The 20,999-nt window shown below is 43.9% G+C and overlaps 1 protein-coding gene across 1 annotated transcript in view; it reads right to left on the bottom strand.

Moving 5' to 3' along the window:
- Nucleotides 1-20,999, bottom strand: part of VWA3B (von Willebrand factor A domain containing 3B) — a 147,821-nt gene that overhangs the window by 33,836 nt on the left and 92,986 nt on the right. Inside the window, exons 14-19 of the mRNA XM_077133819.1 lie at nt 17,144-17,326; nt 9,757-9,887; nt 7,335-7,489; nt 4,582-4,701; nt 2,853-2,940; nt 2,601-2,757 (exon numbers count right to left, since the gene is read on the bottom strand). Coding sequence (XP_076989934.1) covers nt 2,601-2,757; nt 2,853-2,940; nt 4,582-4,701; nt 7,335-7,489; nt 9,757-9,887; nt 17,144-17,326 — 834 coding nt within the window. The remainder of the gene's footprint in view (nt 1-2,600; nt 2,758-2,852; nt 2,941-4,581; nt 4,702-7,334; nt 7,490-9,756; nt 9,888-17,143; nt 17,327-20,999) is intronic.

Below are 20,999 nucleotides of genomic sequence, written 5' to 3'. Positions count from 1 at the left end.
AGGAGGGGAAGGGGATATGGTATGTATGAGATTTTTCTCTTTTCCTTTACTGTAGTGATGAAAATACTCTAAAAAATGATTATGGTGATGAATGCACAACTATGTGATATTACTGTGAGCCACTGATTGTACATCATGTATAGACTGTATGTGTGTGAAGATTTTTCAATAAAATTTTTTTAAAAAAAAACAGCCAGGGACAGGGCTGCTCAATTTGCAACAAACTTGGCAGGAGCCAGCACAAAGGATCAAGTGCTAAGATGCACGCAACCAACTTTCAAAGTGAGAACCACTGGCCGTGTCAAAGCAAGCTGCATGGCAAACTCCATGAAAAGAGCAAAGCACCAATCTAACCGCTTCTTCCAAATATGCCAAATCTTAGCTATTGCAAGTCAAGTTAGACAAAGGCAGATTAGGTTTGTCTTATTTTTAAGTTTTTCTTAATTTTTATTCATAAAACAATATACAAACACATACATTCTTAACATACAAACATTCCATACATGGCATACAATCAATGGATCACAATGTCATCATAATGTATATTCATCACCATGATAATTTTTTGAACATTTGCATCACTTCAGAAAAAAGAAGTAAAAAGAAAAAAAGAAAAAACTCATATATATCATACCCCTTACTCCTCCATCTCATTGAATACTACTATTTCCATCTACCCAATGTGTATTTTTTTAATTTTAACATTTGTTCCCCCTATTATTTATTTGTAATCCATATGTTTTACTCCATCTGACCATACTGTAGATAAAAGGAGCATCAGACACAGGGTTTTCACAATCACACAGTCACATTGCAAAAGCTATATCATTATACAGTCATCTTCAAGAAATATGGTTAATGGAACATAGCTCTGCAGTTTAGGCACTTACCTTTATGCTCTCTAATACACTTTAAACTAACAAGGTGATATCTATTTAATGTGTAAGAATAGCCTCCAGGATGACCTCTTGACTCTGTCTGGAATCTCTCAGCCATTGACACTTTATTTTGTCTCATTTCTCTCTTCCCCATTTTGGTTGAGAAGGTTTCCTCAATCCCTTGATGCTGAGTACCAGCTCATTCTAGGATTTTTGTCCCACATTGCCAGCAAGGGCCACACCCCTGGGAGTCTCATGTAGAGGAGGGGAGGGAAGTGAGTTTGCCTGTCGTGTTGTCGGAGAGAGAGAGGCCACATCTGAGCAACAAAAGAGGTTCTCTGGGGGTGACTCTGAGGCCTAATTTTAAGTAGGCCTAGCCTATTCTTTGCAGGGATAAAGTTTTATATGAACAAACCCCAAGATTGCGGGTTCGGCCTATTGATTTGGTTGTCCCCACTGTTTGTGAAAATATGAAGAATTCTCCAAATGTATTTTAAAGTTTTTTCTGCCTTTGGTTTTTCATTTTTATTATGTAAAATTTCAAATTTATAAAAAAGCAGACAGAACAGTAAAATGAGCCCCCTTCCCATCATGTTTGTACTATACAAATTCAACAATTACCAACTCCTGGACAATCTTGTTTCATCTACTCCCCCTCCCCTGCCTCTCCTCCCATTATCCACATTATTTTGAAGCAAATTCCAAACAGCCTTTCACACCCACCACACCTCCCTCCCAGAACATCACTGTCTGCTGGCTCTTCTCTCCCTCCATCTCCTTCCCCACCATCTCCACCATCTCCATCATCTCCATCGTCTCCATTGTCTCCATCATCTCTATCATCTCCACCATCTCCATCTCCATTGTCTCCATCATCCCCATCATCTCCATCTCCATCACCTCCATCATCTCCATCTCCACCTTCTCCATCATCTCCATCTCCATCACCTCCATCATCTCCATCATCTCTATCATCTACTTCTCCATCATCTCCATCATCTCCTTCTCCATCATCTCCATCTGCATCATCTCCATCATCTCCATCTCCATCACCTCTATCTCCATCATTTCCATGATCCCCATCTCCATCATCTCCTTCTCTGTATCCTTCATCTCCATCTGCATCACCTCCATCACCTCCATCATCTCCATCATCTTCTTCTCCATCATTTCCATCTCTATCACCTCCATCATCTCCATCTCTATCACCTCCATCTCCATCATTTCCATCATCTCCATCTCCATCATCTTCATCTGCATCATTTCCATGATCTCCATCTGCAAGTCCATCATCTCTAGCTCCAGCTCTACCATCTCTATCTCCACCATCTCTATTTCTTTCTCTATCTCTATTTATGTTGTCCCCTTCCCCCAGCCCAACTTTTTCCTTTGGAGGCTCTTATGATGGAAAGATGCCACTTCATTTAGGAAGGTCATATGAAGGTGGGCATATGAAGAAAAGAGCCCTCACAAGTTCTCCCCATCTTTTGATCCTGGATCATGTACAATCATGACAGTGACCTGCAGATTTTTCAAACATGTGTATACCTCTATGTTGCCACCCCTCAGCAACTGATCACAAACAGCCACCTTGATAAACATATTCTTTCAATGCCTGAAATGCAGGTGTTACAACTGTAGAAGAAACTGAAGTGGCCTACCTTTCATTTGAACAGAAGTGAAAAGTATCTCAGACAGGGACACATACACAATCAGTTTTACCTCATCAAAAACCTTGGAGGTGACATGTTTGTCAAGAATGGGGATGTAGGTGGAGCTGTGGGGGACTGCTGTCACCGACAAGATGTCCATGATGGTGAGCTTCTGAGCCGCCAAGCCATGGATCTTGAGCCAGTTTGCTGAAGACATATCTAAAGAACTAAGAACACAAGACTCTGATGTTTAAAACATTGTAACTCAACAGTCAATGAACAAAAATACAATAAAATGTCCTAGTAAAATTAAAGCACTCACTCTTGGTCATAAATTTGTCTTCTTTCTTGAGTCAACGTTTCTACAGGTTTGTCATCTGGATGCTCATCTGTCAAGAGGACGCTCACATCTGTGGAGGGGAAATAGCAGTTGTATGATTTCCTCAGATAGGGGATTTAGATCAAAATGAAAAGGGATCATACTTGTCTCTGATCCATCATGTTTGGGGCTGATAAACGTACCATCTTTGATAGAACATCTTGATCTTCAAACCAAGTTCTCAGGCAATTTACACTCATGACCAGTGCAGAGGTCTATATGGCATTTATACCCACTCCCCGCACATGGGTCCATATGACAATTTACACCCATACCCAGTGCACAGAGCCATATGGCAATTTACACTCACTCCCCATGCACGGGTCCATATGGCATAAATACCCACTTCCCGTGCACGGGTCTGTATGGCATTTATGCCCACTCCCCATGCGCAGCAACATATGGCATTGGTACATTCCCTGTGCATGGCGCCACATGGCATTTACGCCCTCTCCCCGTGCATGGCGCCATGTGGCACAATCCCTCTTCCATTTATCCACCCCATCCACATCCACTGGGTCTTCTTTTTATTGAAGAATGAGACCTGCTCCTTCTCTCCTTCTCTAGGAGACACATTTTTCTTTCTTTTTTTTTAGGTGTATGGTCTGGGAATCGAACCCGGGTCTCCTGCATGGAAGGCAAGCATTCTACTACTGGACCACCTGTGCACCCTCCAGGCGACACATTTTTAAATACTAAACAAGAATGTCACTAGTTGATAATTGTTCAACGTCGACATCACTGGACTCTCCCCAAATGGTGCTGTGGTGTCTTGATCAGCTTTTAGTTTCTGAGCATTAATTTTGAGGTTTCTCTGTGCTAGGTGGGAAACCAAATACCATACTAGGCTCTGCTTAGTCATAGGTTCGAATTTTAAAATTAATATTCGGGTTGTTAATGTATATCCTCATGTAAACTTGGTTTTATAAATGGAGAGAAATATTACCCAGTTGAGTACACAGCTCCGAAAGGAGGGATGTTTTGGGGGTGAGTCAGTCGAAGGCCCTTAAGAAATCGTCTCCTGCCCACCATAAGCCAGACCCTTGTGGGCAGTGCGTGCAGAGATCAGGAAGCATGCAGGCTGATGCCATGGCTGAGAACAGGTGCAGACCTGCCACTCAGCTGCTTCCTGCTACCTGGAGGACTGTAGGCATGTATGTTTTAAACTGGGACTGGTTATTTATCACGTTTTAATTACAGACAGTAAACATTCAAACGTGTATTATTTTAAGAATGCTAATGTTATCAATAATAAAAAATTGAGAGGAGAAATCGTATTTTCTCACATGTAGCCCCCAAACGGCTGGCAATTTGGACCAGAGAAGGGCTCCTCAGATGGTGCCACCTGGGCATGAAGGGGACAAGGAAAACCAGCAGTGAACTCATAAGTTTTCAAGTTCAGCCCGGGGAACAGCGGCTAGCACTCCCCTTACCATCATGGCGGCATCAGGTGGAGACGCCAAGCTCAGTGAGGGCCGGTGCTTCCACCACTTAGAAAACCCCACTCAGCAAAGTGGGCAGATGCTTTACAAGGGGTGCCTTTGAGTAGGAAGGACCCACTTAGATTATGACATGTTTTCCCCCAGATGTATCTCCACAGCCCTTCCAGAAACAGACAGGCCCACCCAGGGGCCACCTGCACATCCCAAGACGGGGCCGTCCCCTGCCTTGCCTGTGTCACTCGTGGCGGGGTTTGCACTGCTGCCGTGGGAGGTGCTGCCCTTCCCCATGCTGCCAGCTGAGCTCCGGAGGCCTGACGTCCGACTTCTGAGCAGGCTGGTTCTGGTGGGTTCTGTTGGGATTACAGGAGAGGGGTTAAAGGCATTTGGGATGGATGGAAGAGGATACCTCATTAGGTGCAGCTACTACCTTGGATCCCTAAGAGAACTGCAGCTTCCATTTCCCAGCCCCAGGAGCACGGTTCTGGCACAAACTGAATGCTCCTTTTCTTTGAGTTCAAGCTCAGCCTCAAGCTTGGAGGTGGCCATGAACTCACAGTGTCAAACCTCAAAATGCCCAGGGTTGCCAATAAGACAATTTAAATCAAGTGCAAAGGCCTTGCACACACTCTCTTTTATAATATGGTCAAACCAAGAATGGCAGCAACAAATTCAATGAGGTCCTGAAGCATGTGACAACGTGGACAAACCTTGAAGACATTATGTTGAGTGAAATAAGGGGGACACAAAAGGACAAATATTGTATGATCTCACTAATATGAACTAATCATAATATGTAAACTCATAGGCTCAAAATCTAGAATATAGGTTACCAGAAGATAAAATGAGGCTACAGAATGGGGAGCAGGTACTTAACATCTGCAGAATTTTAAACAAGGTTGAATTTAAATGTTTGGAAATGGATAGAGGTGATGGTGGCACATTTTGGTGGGTGTAATTTACAGCACTAAATGATGTGAGTGGTTGTGGCTGAAAGGGGAAGCTGAGAGTTGTGTATGTCACTAGAAGGAAAGCGAGAGGGTGAAACAAATGACCATAACACAGTGAGCCCTGTGGTGGCTGATGCCTGGGGTTAAAAGTATGAATATTAAAAAGTTCTTTCATGAACTAGAACAAATGCATGTCACCATACAGGGGTTAACAATGGAAGGCGATGTGGGGAAACGCACCTATTGGAAACTATGGAATATGGTTAGTAGTAATATCTTAGTATTCTTCCATCAACAGTAACAAATGCACCACACTGATGCTAGTGGTCAATAATACAGGGGGAGGGGAGTAGAGGAGATGGGATGTTTGGGTTTTTTCTATTTTAATTTGTCTATTTGAGTAATGAATGTGTTCTAAAATTGATGATGGTGACAAATGTACAAGTATGTGATGATACTGCGAGCCACTGATTGTATACCTGGGTTGGTTTGTATGGTGTGAGAATATATCTCAATAAAACTTCATAAAAAAGAAAAAATGTTTAAGACAAGTGGAATGGAGCAACTCTAGAGACTTTCTGGTTTATTGGGGTGGGGAGGGCAGGACTGGTGAAGGGACAAAACCACTATGCATGGACCAAGATGCCCTTCAAGCCGTGCTACTCCTGCAGCCTGGAATACCAACAATGAAAAGGGGTGGACTGGGGACACATGCCATGACTTGGATGAAACAACTTGGTGTGGGAAAAGTCAATCCCAAAAGTTTACCTATTGATCCCATTTACATAACATTTTACATTTTGTTTGCATGAAAAAACTCTAGACATGGAGAGCAGATCAGTGGTTGCTAAGGATTAGGGAAGGCAGGGCTGGGTGGGGAGATGTGGTGGTAAACGGGCAGCGCCAGGGGTCCTGTGGTGAAGGAACTGTTCTGTGTTTTGATTGTGGTTGTAGACAGAAGACCTACCCAGGTGATGAACTGCATAACACTAAATACACACACTCACACAGAAACACACACAAGTACAAGTAAAAAATCTGAATAAGGTCAATGGCTTTTATCAAGGTCAATATTCTAATGTGATATTGTACCACTGAGTTGCAAGGGGTAAACTGGGTGAAAGGGTCCTCTGTACTGTTTTTTTAACAACTGCAGGTAAATGTAGAATTATTTCAATAAAAAATTCAATTAAAAACCAACTCATGTAGGATTTCTTCCACAATAACATGTGGTTGTTTTTCTTTTAACTCTTTTAAATTGTGAAATATACCATACATACAAAAAAAAAAGAGAGAAAAGCAATAATTTCCAAGGTACTCTCCAATAGCTAAAGAACAGATTTCATAGATTGATATGGGTTACTATTCCATAGTTTCAGGTTTTTCCTTCTAGCTGCTCCAAAACACTGGAGGCTAAAAGAAATATCAGTATTATTCAGCAGTCATACTCACTTATAAATCCTACCTTCTCTGTTATAACTCTTCCTTCTCCTTTGATCTTTCTCCCACTCTATAAGGATCTTTAGGTTATGCCCTTTCTAACTTTTTCTTGTTGAGAAGGAGAATTGATAATATAGGATGGGGGGTGGAATTAGATGACATTCTTGGAGAGGCTGCCCCTCTGAGTTTCAGGGCTTACCTAGATAGGAACTCTCTGGAGGTAACGGATTTCAGGAAAGTAAACAGTGCATGAAACTTTTAGAGTCTGTTAGAGCCCTAGGTGCTCTTTAGGGTTGACAGGACTGGTTTGGGTTGGGGTTTGGCAAACCCTGGTAAATCGCAATATCTAGCTGAAGACTGCATAGGAGTAGCCTCCAGAGTAGCCTCAAGACTCTATTTGAACTCTCCTAGCCACGGGTATCTTGTTTTGTTACCTTCCTTTGCCCTCTTTTGGTCAGGAAGGCGTTATTGATCTCACGATGCCAGGACCAGGCTCATCCCTGTCAGTCGTGTTCCATGTAGGGTTGGTTTTATTCTCACTTCCTGCATTGAAGGGAAACTGCTAATGAAATTCAAGACATTTTGTTCATTGGTACCTGCGTGGAGGACCTTCCTCTTCGCAGTCTTTTGACTTGGAGGGACCCACTGTGCTGCTGACATATTTGGGGATGGCGCTGGCATGGCTTCAACAACAGCCTGGGGTTTTACAGATTCTGGGGTTGAAATCATAGAACAGATTTCTTTTTGGTGCCTGTTTGGATATAAGTAAAAAAGTAGACAAAAAAGCACAAATTGAGAAAAGATTTCCATCAAGATGCCAGAGTTATATAAAAATAGTCATGTTGAACACTACAAATTTGAGGAAGTGAGTGGCCCCGGCTTGGGATGATACAGGGTTAATGATCACATCATCCCCTGCAGAGGCCTGGCCACGGGCCCAGCCCTGAGTCAGACTTCACACCCCAGCCCTGTCCCCTCTTGGCCGTGGGGCCTTGAATGTCTTCACTTCCCTTGTCTATAAACTGCAGGACACATCCCCGGCACACCTAACACATGGGCTGATGAGGAGAAAACACCAGGGAGCACAGGCTGTGGACCATAAATGGTGACAGAAACTCGTTTCTCTACCCCAAGGGCAGACAGCCAGCTTTCAGGAGAGGTGGAGAAGGGCAAATGCTGCCTTGGTCCACCCACGTGCCAGCAGCCCATGAGGGGAACGTTCTAGAAGGTCAGAGCCTAAAAATACCTGAGTGTTTTCCCAGGCTTGGCCTCTCGGGAGCCTGAATGCGGCAGCCTCAGAAAGGAGTGAACAGAACCGCATCCTGCCCTGGTACTGTAAGTGCCTAATGCTGTGGGGGATGTGGGGAGAAGCGCCCGGAAGAGTCCTGCCCCCCAAAAGGAGGAACCCTGCAAGCCACTGAGCTGACAGACACTCAGCTGGGGTCGTGGAAACTCCTCCTTCTTCCTCAGAACGACTCCTTGACGCCCCCCCATACCATCTCCTCCAGGGTCCCGCAGCCCCCTGCCCCTCTGGGGACTCCCCCCAGGCACAGGCCTCCCGTGAGGGAAAGGACATGGCTCTACGGTCATTCTGCATTGCAGGGGCCTGGCAGAGTTGACGGACACGTGATTTGTACTCAACTAATGTTCCAAAAGAGATGGAAAAGAAGGAGGCTGCAACATTTCTGTTTTTAACCTGGTGGAAAACTAGAACAAGAGAGTTCTGGTTTGGGAGAAGTAACCTTTCCTAGCTCTGGCGGGTCTTGAGGAAGTAGAGAAGCATGGGGTCTGCAGAATGAGGCTCTCTACTCTTCCCTTTATGTGAACTTGACTGCACCACCCAGCAGTCCCGGGACCACCACCTCTACGTCACAGGTGGGGCAGGGCGGGGCAACGTCATCCCAGAAGCACCCCATGTGATGGTCGGAAGCGGGGCCTAAAATTCCTCTCTGCCTGGCGCCTGAACCTGACACCCCCCAAAAAAAGAAATATAAATAAACAACAGTGCACCCATCGCTCTCATCAAACAGCAGCCAGTCACAACTGAGCCAATTTCCCAGTGACAACTGGTCAGTCTGTCCCGAGCTTTACTCTCTGAACAGCCATGGGCAGGGTGACAGCCAAGGTCCTGGCTGGAAGGTCAGAGACGGTGATGGACACAGCAGCTATTTATTTCTGAGTTTATAGGTTCAAATTCTCCTACTTTACAAGAGGTACTAAGCTTTCCAAAACATATACTTAAAGAAATAACGCTGTGAAACCCCACTACAAGATGGCCAGGTTATGACCTTCACTGCTGCCAACTGATCCGAGCCCAGGCCCTGCCCCCGGCACCCAGCCCAGGTGAAAGCTTCCCCTGCTGATAGGGACAGAGTGACTTCTGATGAACAAGAAATCCTGATTAATAGGCTGTTTCCCACTGATCTCCATTCTGCCATTAGTCTTTTAAACACACAGACCCCTGGCAGGGTACTTATAAGAAGCTTTGTCATTTGCCCATCTGTACACATTAGCTCATTCGAGTAGATTTAGTAAATTTCCCAAGTGTTGCAGTTGGTTTTGGGTTTTGTTAGAAAACTACTTAGAGACACCTATTAGAAAATGGAAAATGGGAAAAGACCTTAGAAATCCTCTGTCCTAAGCCCACTACCACAGCCTTCATTTCACAGATGAGGACACTAAGGCAGCAGAAATGCTGGGGTGTGGCGAGGAGGTGGGGGTGCACCTGTGTCAGCCCCCGGCCCAGGCCGGGTCCGGCTCTGCAGGCTGCTCTCCTGTGGCCGCTGCCAGGTGGGCTGCAGGGACCCCAGGTGAACGTGTGGCCTCCTCGAGCCTGTGCTCCTTAAATGACGGATTCCCTTTGCTTAAAAAATCCTAACTTAGAGAATATGATATGACTCTTTTCACTTTTCTTTTTTTAAAGCTCTCCCGAAGCCTTGCAGAAGGGGGAAATGTACAAAGGAGGGTGAGCAGGGAGTCCGAGAGGCCCCGGGCACAGAGGCAGTCGGGCATGCTCACTTATTTTCTCCTTCCTTCTCCGCATTGTACCACCAGTCCAAGACCAAGGACTCAGAATAAAGACTCTCCATCTTCTCCAGGTCACTTCTTCCCTGCTCCATTTCCTTAACTAAAAGAGTCAAATCTTCATTCTGCCAAAACGAGAAACCATATTAACAAGCCTGGATAAAAGAGTTCAAATTTCAAACATTCCTAATAGAAAGCCAACTGTATCAGGAAAAGAAAAATCTAAAGGTCCTTACAGTATTTCATTTTTAAACAGCTTTGTTGAGGTCTAATTCATATACAATAAATGCAACATAAGCAAAATGTACCACTTGAAAGTCTGACATTTCACACACCTGTGAACTCATTACAGTCAAAATAATGAACATATCCTTCAACACCTCCCAAACTGTGCCCATGGTAAACTGCCCTCCCTTGTACCCCACTGCAACCTCCTCCCAGACCTCATGCAGTCACTCATCAACTTTTGGTCACTATACATTATTTTGAATTTATTAGAATTTCATATAAATGGAAACATACTGTGTGTACTCATTTTTATCTGGCTTCCTTCACTTACATGATTGTTTTGAGATTCACCCACGTTGTAGCATCATCCAACAGTTCATTCACTTTTATTGCTGAGTTGTATTCCACTGTATGGATGCACCAAAGTTTATTCATTCATTTGTCAATAGGATTGGGTTGTTTTGAGGTTTGGGCTAATATAAATAAAGATTTGAACATTTGTGTCTGGGTCTTTCTACAGATGCACACTTTCATTTCTCATGGGTAAATATCTAGAAGTACAATTGCTGGCTTACATGGTTGATGACGCTCAACTGTTTAAGAAACTATCAAACTGTTTTGCAAAATAGTTGTACCAGTTTACGTTCATACCAGTAATGTATGAGAGTCCCAGTTCCTCCTCATTCTTGCAAAAGTTGATTTTTTGCTTTTATTTTAGCCATTCCAATAAAGTGAGCTCTTCAAAGTTGCTTGTTACAAGATCAACACCCAAAACCAATCACAATTCAATATACCAAAACAGAACACATGAAAACAGAAATAAAAAACAGCATCATTTGCAACTGCCCCAAAGAAAATGAAATAATTTTCTTTGCTCTGAAGTCTAATATATCAGATGTTAAAATAGCCACTTTAACTTTTTGTTAATATTTCCATGGTATTACTTTCGATCTACCTATCTCATTGTATTTGAAGTGAGTTCCTTGAAAACAACATATAGTTGAGTCATTTTTTGTTCACTTGCCAATCTCTGTCTTGTTATTTGATTAACTTTTAAAGTAATTATTGATACATTGGTGCTTCTATATATCATTTGATTGTGTGTTTTCTGTTTATCTGGCTCTCCTTCCTCTGTTTCTTTTTTCTTGCCTTCCTGTGAGTTACTTGAAATACTTTTGGAATTCCATCTTGATTTATTTATAGTGATTTTGAAAATACATCTTTGCAAGTTATCATAAAGGTGGCCTTGGGTATGACAGCTCATCTGCATGACTTGTTACAGTCTACCGGTGCCAACATTTTACCACTTTGAGAAATGTGCAAACTTTCCTTCCCATTTAAGCTCCTTTATCATCCCCACTTTAAAATATCATTATCTTAAGTATCAGCTGGTGTGATGATCTTTGTTTCAACAAAGAAATACAATTTATACACCTCACAGGGAAAAGGATGGTCTATTGAATATCTACATTTTTGCTGTTTTTGTTGTTGTGCTTCCTTTCGGAAGGTCCAAGCTTCTTTCTTTTATCAATTCCTTTCTGTTTGGAGAACGTCCTGTAGCCAGTCTTTAAGGATAGGTCTGCTAGTGACCAGTTTTTTTCATTTTTATCTGTCTGAGAATGTTTTTATTTTCCCTTCATTCCTGGAGGAATTTTAACCAGCTATAATATTTGTGGTTGATGATCTTTTTGTCTCTGCACTTGGAAACTATTATACCACTTCCTCTGGCTCCTTGGTTTCAGATGAGAAATGCACTGACATTGGAAGTGGCACTCCCTTACAGGTCACTCTTGAGATTTCTGTCTCTATTTTTTAAATGTTTATGGTATGTCAGGTGTGAAATTTCTATGGTGTGTTTGGTGAATATTTCTATCTTCCACCAAATTGGGGGATTTCTTTTTTAAAGCTATTGGTTCTTCAAATAGTCTTTTGGCCCCACTTCCTTTCTTCTCTCCTCTGGGACTCCCAGGATGCAAATGGTGGATCTATTTTTAGTGTCCCATAGGACTCTGTGGCTCTGTTCTTTCTTTTTGTTCCAGTCGATTTTCTCTGTTTTCCAAATGGGTTGAATTGTATTGTTCTGTCCTTAAGTTCACCGTCACAATATTTTCTGTCAAGTCCACTTTACTAGCGTACCCATCCAATGAGTTTTTAAATTTTTAATTATTGCATTTTCCAGTTCTATAATTTCCACTTGGAATATTTTTTTTTTTATAATTTCTACTTCTTTATTGAGATTTTCTACTTTTTCATTTGTTTCCAGAGAAGGTGTAATTGATTGTTGAAGACTTTTTATGATGCAGTCTTTAAAATCCTTCATAGTTAATTCCAACATTTGATTCACCTTGGTTTTTGGTATAATTTGTTTTTTCTCATTCAGGCTGTGATTTTCTTGCTTTTTGGTATGAAAGGTGATCTTTGTGTCCTGTATGTTTTATCTATTTGGTTAGGAGAGCCCGAGTTCTCTTTAAATCTTTCATTTTAGCAGGCAGTGCCCCTGTGTGAGTTTAGCCCACAGGTCTTGGCCTCCTTTGGTGGATTGACTCATGGACCACAGCTGGGACATGCTCTCGGCCCCAGTCCGCCGGGAGGTGTGAACCCATTGTAAACAGCGTTTCTTCAGGGTGCCACTCCAGTTGAGGTTGGCCCCACTGGAGCAGGCTGGCTCCCTTGAGTCCTTTATAGGGCTGAGTGAGAGCAAGATGGAGCGTGAGGGTGCAGGGGCAGCCGGAAGTCAACAGGACACCAAGGAGAAAGGAGGAGATGCCACCACGGGCAGCGCCATGTGATGGAAATGCCAGGGGACCCCAGGCACTGTGGCTGAAAGACCCCGACTTGGGAGGGAGCCAGTTTTCCAGCCTCTGAACACGTCCCTGTCGTCAGCCAGCCCACCCCAAGACAGCTGTTTTAGCGGCCTATTAACTACAACATTTATTGTTTCAATGGCAGCTTAATTTTCGCCGCTTTTGTGGCATTATCTTGTTCTCCTTGGTGTGCATGGTGCCTATTGGTCCCTGCTGGTGCCGTCTAAGGGGCAGCAGGAATTTTTCCAGTCGGGCTGCCAGTTATCTTTTAGTGTCTCTACTGTCCATGTGTCTCCAGACGGGAGAGGCGACTCTGGCCTCCAGGGTGGGAGAGAATTCCTGGAATGGGCTGCTGGCTGTAGCTGGGTTCCTCTTGCCTCTTCTACCTGCACACTCTGGGGTCTCTGCAAGAGATGAGAGTCTCGGCCTTCAGGGACAGAGAGGCTTTCCAGACCAAGCCACTTGTGCCTGCTTCCCTTTTGCTACTCCTGTCCACCCATCCAGTAAATCTGTGTTTTTCTAACACTTTTTTAAAAACCTGTTTGAGGATTTTCACAGCTAAATTTCACTTTCAGTTGTGCACACCTGTGTATCTGGTGATCTTTTGCCAATGATCCTGGTCAAGGTGAGCTGGCAGGTGGCCAGGGTCAGCAGCTGAGCTCTCCTGTGCGGACCACCGTCCCTGCTTGGTTCACAGAGCTCCAAGGGCAGCGGGTTAACAGAGGATTAGCTAGCCCCACCTCACTCTGCCTCCTGCAGTTGCACTGATGCTCCTTGCTGAGCCCCACTGACACGAGGGCACTGGTGAAGCAGATAGTGAGGAGACCATCTCTATCACCTCCCTAACTCTCAGTACTGCTGACAGGGGCTGGAGGCTCAACTCACCAGGGACCCAGGCTGACACCTCCTGGCAGGGGAGTCAGGGCACTGCTTACCTCCACCAGATGGGTGGGAGACCTGTCGCCCCTCAGTCCTGCTGATACCAGCTTGACAAGAGGATGGGAGCACCATGCGCTTCCTCCAGGTGGGGGGTGGAGGGTCAGCTTCCACTCTGCTCACTGACCCCAGCTTATCACCACCTGCAGCCCCCATGGGGTGAAGGGCAACACACCTCCTGCTCAGCCCTTGTGCCAATTTGAAAGGATGTATGTACCCTAGAAAAGTCACGTTTTAATTCTAATTCCATTTTGTAAAGGCAGCCATTTATTCTAATCCCTATTCAGTACTGTATGCTTGAGTCTGTAATTAGATCTCAAGTAATCTTGAGCCTGTAATTAGATCATCTCCCTGGAGATGTGACTCAATCTAGAGTGGTGTTAAACTGGATTAGGTGGAGATGTTCTCTGCCCATTTCAGGTGGATCTTGATTAGTTTACTGGAATCCTATAAAAGAGGAAACATTTTGGAGAAAGGGAGAGATTCTGAGGGAGCAGAATGACACAGCCACACGAGAAGCAGAGAGTCCGCCAGCCAGCGACCTTTGGAAATGAAGAAGGAAAACACCTCCTGGGGAGCTTCATGAAAGAAAGCTTCAGGAGAGAAAGCTAGGAGATGATGGTGCCGTTCGCTGTGTGCCTCTCCAGATGAGAGAGAAATCCTGACTGTGTTCATCATGTGCCTGCTCACTTGAGATAGAAACCCTGAACTTCATTGGCCTTCTTGAACCAAGGTATCTTTCGCTGGATGCCTTAGATTGAACATTTTTACAGACTTGTTCTAATCGGGACATTTTCTCAGCCTTAGAACTGTAAACTTGCAATTTATTAAATTTCTCTTTTTAAGAACCATTCTATTTCTGGTATATCGCACTCCAGCAGCTGGCAAACTAGAACAGCCCTGCTCTATCACTGCACGAGGGCAGGAGCATCATCACTGGGGAAGATCAGCTCTCTGTTTTGTTCCACTGGGACTCTGAGCAGGGGGCTTAGCTCCCTGGTGTTTGGCTGGAGTGGGGCAGGTATTGTTATCATCCTGTACCCATCCTTCAGCAAGGGGGAACAGGATATTCTTGGATCACTTTCAGACTGTGTCTGTGGTAGAGTCAGGCTGAAGGCTTCTTCAGTGCTCTGGAACATACAGGAGCCAAGAAGAAAAAGCAGGGAATGTACTGTCACATCAGGTCTCCAGTCTGGAGGCATCAGCACCCTGCCTCCTTCTTTCCACCTTTCAGAGACTTCCTGCACTTGTCCGCTTTGTTAGATACAGGGATTTTAATTTTAAGAGGGAGAACCTGGGAGAAGCAGGACTGCTCCATCTCCAACGGAGTCAAAAGTCCATACAATTATCTTATAGATTTAAATACTATGAATGATATTTTACACATTTATTCATGTAATTACCATTTTCTTTGCTCTTCATTCCTTGGGGTAGATCCATATTTCCATCTGGTGACTTCTTCCTTCTACATAAAGTACTTCCTTTGTCATTTCTTATAGCAAGTTTACTGGTAATGAATTCTTTCAGATTTTGTATATCTAAAAATCTTCATTTCACCTTCCTGTTTGAACGATATCATCACTGTGTATAGATGATATGCTCCCAGTTTTTTCTCGTCTGTAGTTTAAAAATGTTGCTCCACTGTCTTCTCACCTGCATTATTTCTGATGAGAAATCTGCTGCCATTCTTATGTTTGTCCTTTTTACAAAATGCATCCTTTTTTTTTTTTTCCCAATTCTAAGATTTTCTCTTTGACACAGTTTGATTGTGGTATGCCATGGTGTGGTTTTCTTCATGTTTCTTGTGCTTGGGGTTAATTGAGTTATTGCATCTATGGGTTTATAGTTTTAATCAAACTGGGAGGTTTTCTGGCCATTACTGCTCTAAATACTTTTTCTGTCCCACTCTCTACCCCTCTTCTCCAGCGACTTCAGCGACACATTTCTTAGATGCTTGAAGTCATCCACAGCTCACTGATACTCTGGTCTGTTCTGTTTCATGTTATTGTTTGGCATTAATTCTCTCTGTGTATTACATTTTGGATAGTTTCTATAGCTGTCTTCAAATTCAATTATCTTTTGTTCTGCAACATCTAATCTGCTACTTGTCCCATTCCATGTATTTTTCATTTCATGCATTGTACTTTTCATCTCTCAATGTTCAATTTGTGTCTTACTTGTATTTTCCATTTCTTCACCTAACTATTACAATGTATCAAATACCATCACAATATCTATTTTAACGTTCTATTACTAACATTTGTATCAGTTCTGGGCAGATTTTAATTTTTCAGTTTGATTTTTCTCCTGATTATAGGTTGATATTTTCTTGCCCTGTGTATGGTTGGTAATATTTGATTAGATGCCAGGCACTGTCAATTTTACCTTGTTGGATGGTAGATATTTTTGTTTATAGAATAATTATTTCTATAAATATTCTTGGGGGTTGTTCTGGGATGCAACTAAGTTATGTGGAAACAGTTTGATCATTTTGACCCTTGCTTTTTAAGATGTGCTAGGCAGAACTGGTTCAGTGCCCAGTCTAGGGCCAATATTCTTCACCACTGAGGCAAAACTCTTCTGTATACTCTACCCAACGTCCTGTGGCCTATGAGATTTCCTTGCTTACCTAGCAGGAATAATCACAACTTCCACCCCTGTTTTATCTTGGAGCACTGTTCCCTCCTATCCTTTTGGGTGACTCCTTCCCCAGCTTCAGATAGTATTCTCACATACAAGCTCTGATCAGTACTCTGGCTTGTCCTGGAACCCATTTGGCTTGGATTTTAAGTCACTTCTCAGGACAGACAGTAAGACAAAACTCATTCTTTTTAGGAGGACATGCTTAAAATGTACATTCTCAGGCCAAGACTAGAGGAGGTGGAGCATGTAGTTTTAGCTTGCTTTTTCTCATCAGGTAATCACATGGTTAACCATCTTAGAAATCAGGAAACAACCACCTATCAACTGAAATCTTGGCAGTGGTTAACAAACTTCACTTATGGGACTCCCTGGGATGTTCATTAAAAATACAGATTTTTGAAGTTTCCTAAAATTTACTAATTGTTGAACTTGAGTGATGATACATGGTGATTCATATATTTTTCTAATGTGTGGTTGTCTGAAACTTTCCATAATAAAAAGTTGTTTAAGAAACTGAAAAATATTAAGATTTCTGGCCCTCTATACCTAGACTCTAATTTAGTAGTTCTGAAGTGGGATACAAAAATCTCCGTTTTCACAGTTTCCCAGCTCAGGTGGTCCTTGGACCACATTTTGGTACACTGATGAATTCACTGTTGGGAGATTCATTTACTCAACCAGATTGCCTTTGGGGTTTCTAGTTTTCCAACTAAGTTACTGCCCATTGTCAAATAAATGATTCCTTCCTTTCTCAGTCCAGCAAATCTTACCTGAAGAGTCTCTGGAGGGTAAGGATCCTTGCAACCATATTTGAATGAATGGAACTCTCCTCCAGTCAAACAAGCAAGCTCTTTCAAAAATCCATTTGCAATCTCATCATTATAATTGAAGGAGATGGTATAAATGGGAATTTTCTGAAAACCTTTTACTTGGTCTATAATTGTTTCAGGTGGCTGAAATGATAAATTTTGAGGGAAGATTGGGAGATGGAAAGAGAGAGGAAGAGAAAGAAAAAATGAGATATGACAATGCTTAGTATTTGCTACAGCTAATAAAACTCTCCTAAGCAATTCCTTATCTAGTGGAGAGTGGCTTCTTGTAAAGGCATCAATTGAATCCAAAGATTGCCAGATAGAGTACAAACCAGAAGGCTCACAATTTGGTGGGAAAAAGAGTCTGGGAGAAAGATTTGTCAAAATAAAGTCTGTGAACTTTAGGTGCATGAATAGAGTCCATGCTTTTTAAGCACTGGGCTGTGTTTTAGACCACCTAGAGCATTTGGCTCAGAAGCCAAAGGAAGAGCATCCTGGCCACTGGCTTCCACAGAATGAGGTCCCTGCTTTGACTTCCAAAGCATCTCTGCCCAAAGAGCGATTTCCAGCTTTGGACATGCCATGGTCTGCTTGCCTTTCACAGAGCGTGAAGAAAGGGATGTTTAGTAAAGATCCTTCCACATGCCAGGCACTCAGTGGCAGGGCCCGATCTTCCAGGCCCTCCTGACAACCATCTTGTGAGTCATTTTAGAGAGGTAGCTAGTTGTATACCGAATGTGCTTTCCTCTTCTCCTTTCTTACTATCAGAGTCCTGGGCTTTGTTTTTCTTGGCAACAATATGCCCAAGTATAAAACAATTGCCAAAAAGAAAAGAAAAAATGAAGCAAACAAAACTTCACCTTCTGACAGTTTGTACCCCTTCTTCTCAGGGGTCACCATGTGACCCAGGTCTGGACAATGAGACAGAGGAAGATGTCCCAGGACAGGGGCTCCCTTTCTCCAGTCAAGACATGGACTTACAGGAAGAGGTGATAGGCTCACCTCCTTCCCCGTCTCCCTCCTCAGAACATGAGCACCCTGTCTAGAGATGGGGCAGCCACCTTGCGAACATGGGTAGATGTCACATACAAAGATGGTAAGGTACACAAATAAAAGGAAGCCTGTCTCCTTGGAGACATCCTTGAATAATCGTTTAACCTAGACTGCTTACTGCAGCACTTCTTGTCCAGAGAAATATGATTCCCTTACTTGTTTCAGCCACAATTTGTCTGATTTTCTGCCTCTCTTTCAGCAACATGCAACCCTAATTGGTATGCGGGCATGGGTTCCATGTAAAGATGGAGAAATTGGGGCTGAAGACAACTAGATTTCCCAGTCACCAAGCTCTTCAGTAGTGAGACCGGAATCTGAACACAATTTTTGTTACTAGAAGCAGTGCTGTATTATTTAGCTTGTCTCTTGGTAAGGATCAACTCTCAGGAAAGATTAATTCCCTTGCCACATCCCAGGGTCACCACAGCCCAGCTGAGAACTGTCAGCAGCTGCCTTGGATTGCCCTGCCCCCTGCTTCCTCTGAGTTCTCAGTGACCGAGTGTCTTTTTGATTGACTCAGTTTTCTGGTTCCTCAGCCTGTTCCCATCCTTCACAACTGGCTCCTACTCTTTGACCTTCAACCTTTCTTCACGTGATTTTTCTCTGTGAGCCCTGGGCAGAGGGTGGGGGTGGAGTGGCAAGGTGATGAGGCAGACAGAAGACTCTGGATCTAGCACTGATTTGGGGCAGGTCATGTACTGTCCAGTGAGGTGGTTGGTTAGGGGTCCCCAAGGGTCTGGTCTCATCTGCAATGCTGGTCTATGTTTCCGGCTCTAGTCTTGAGCTTGCTCCTGCCTAAAAGTTTACCTCCATTCACCCTCCCCTTTCCCCACCCCACTGCCACTCTGGTCATCAGCTGGTCCGCTGAACCCAGCTGGAGGGCTGACCTCATCCCTCTTGTCAACTCCAAGGACAGAGCAAAGCTCTCTGATGCCGCTTTCCTTTCCTTCAACTCAGCTTCCATTTTGAGCATTTACTATGTGCTAGACATTGAGACCTATGCTTGTTGGATCTCCCTGCAGCTTCCCTACAACCCTCTGGGGTAGCTATCATCACTATCTGTATTTTTTTTTAGCAGGGATTCCTGGCCACTGCCCCTCAGCCCCACATGCCAGACTAGAGCAGCAAGACCTAAATATCTTAACTTTTTTAGATTCAGTAGTTCAATATTGATTTACAGCTGAGATGTGTAGGAAGGAAACGAAACTAGCATTTAGTTAGTACCAACTGTATATGTGCGCCAGGTACTGCGGATGACACTGCACATAGCATTCCACACACTGCCTGGCACAGATCCTGCGTTTATTTACTCATTGCCTGTCTCCTCACTAAAATATAAGCTTCACCGAGGACTAGCTCTTCACAACTGTGTCCCCAGGTGGATCACAGCGCCTGGCACTAAATAGTGGGATGCAACCCTGGGCGCATCACCTCCTTTACTCCTTAAAGCAGCCCAGTGAGAAGGGAGCAAACTCTGGTTAGAGGACACTTGTTCCAAGCCATTCAGCTACGCAGTGCTGGAAAGGAGCTTCTAATCCAGGTCTCTGTATTGAGGGTTTGTGCATTGCAGGGTTCTGCACAAGGGACTGGAGAGTTTGCATGAGGGATGGTGAGTTTGCACAAGGGTTGGAGGGTTCTGCACAAGGGGTTGAAGAGTTTGCACAAGGGGGTCATGAGTTCTGCAGGAGGGGGTGGAGAGCATGCATGAGGGCTGGAGGGTTCTGCATGAGGGGTTGGCGCACCCCTCAACTGCAGAGGGAGTGCTCTCCCTGCAATGGAAAGGAGCTATTCCTGTCCTCCTGACCAGCCTGCAGAGTCCTCTCACTGTTATGTTTAAGTGAACCATCCACCTTACAGTCTGACCAGCCTGATTCTTTCCAGCCACTCACTCGGTTAACTCCAGAGCTTTGGGGCCATCGAGGTAGCCCTTCTCAGCACCCCTCCCCCGACTTTCTAATGCCCCCAGAGGTTTCCAGCCATCTTTAAACCCCAAGATAAGGCCAAGCAGCACCCCTAAGTGGCTGTCACCATTCCCTTCTCTAGGTGTGAGCAGCTGTGCAGCCAGATCCCACATTCTCTACCACATCCCTTCCTAGAGGTTTTTTAATGCAGGTTGGTTAGGGTGACTGCGTCTGTCCCCCCACTCTGCCCACACCCATCCTAAATCTTATCCATCAGGTTTGCTTTAGAATGGTGCATACGCCTTACACATGAGCACATTCTTGGTTCCTGCCTGGACAAGCCCCTAACTTCAAAGAGGTCCCCAAGTGCTGCAGCCAGAGCTGTACTGGGCTGCTCCCAGCAGAGGTTCTGCAGGCAGGGTCTGTAGCTCCTGCAGAAGCCCACCAAAGGGCACCTACCTCAAGTGTACCTGATTTACATGAAGACTTATATTACTAGAATCCTTTTAACCTGATTAATTTCATAGGCTAGTGTGGCTTTGTAACACCACCCTGGGCAGTTAATAAACACGCAGTAGCTGGTGTCAATGTAACCAAATCCAGAGCAGCACCTCTGTGATTTCTTCTAAGTATAAAATACTGCTGACCATCTGGAGTGTTAACATTGGACTTACACACTCGGGTCCTTCAAAGTCAGTGAGAATGAGTGGCACATCGTAATGTTCTATGCATAGAACACGAATATCAAATATTTATTTGCTTTTTTGAGAGGATCTGAGGGTTAATGCAAAATAAATGGACTGCACATGGGAAAACAGCAGGTGTTAATCTGAAAATTCATAATTAAGAGTTTATAAAGC

The sequence above is a fragment of the Tamandua tetradactyla genome, chromosome 17 (genome assembly GCF_023851605.1).
Source record: "Tamandua tetradactyla isolate mTamTet1 chromosome 17, mTamTet1.pri, whole genome shotgun sequence".
In the NCBI taxonomy this organism is placed as follows: domain Eukaryota; kingdom Metazoa; phylum Chordata; class Mammalia; order Pilosa; family Myrmecophagidae; genus Tamandua; species Tamandua tetradactyla.
This window is presented reverse-complemented; position numbering and strand designations above follow the sequence as displayed.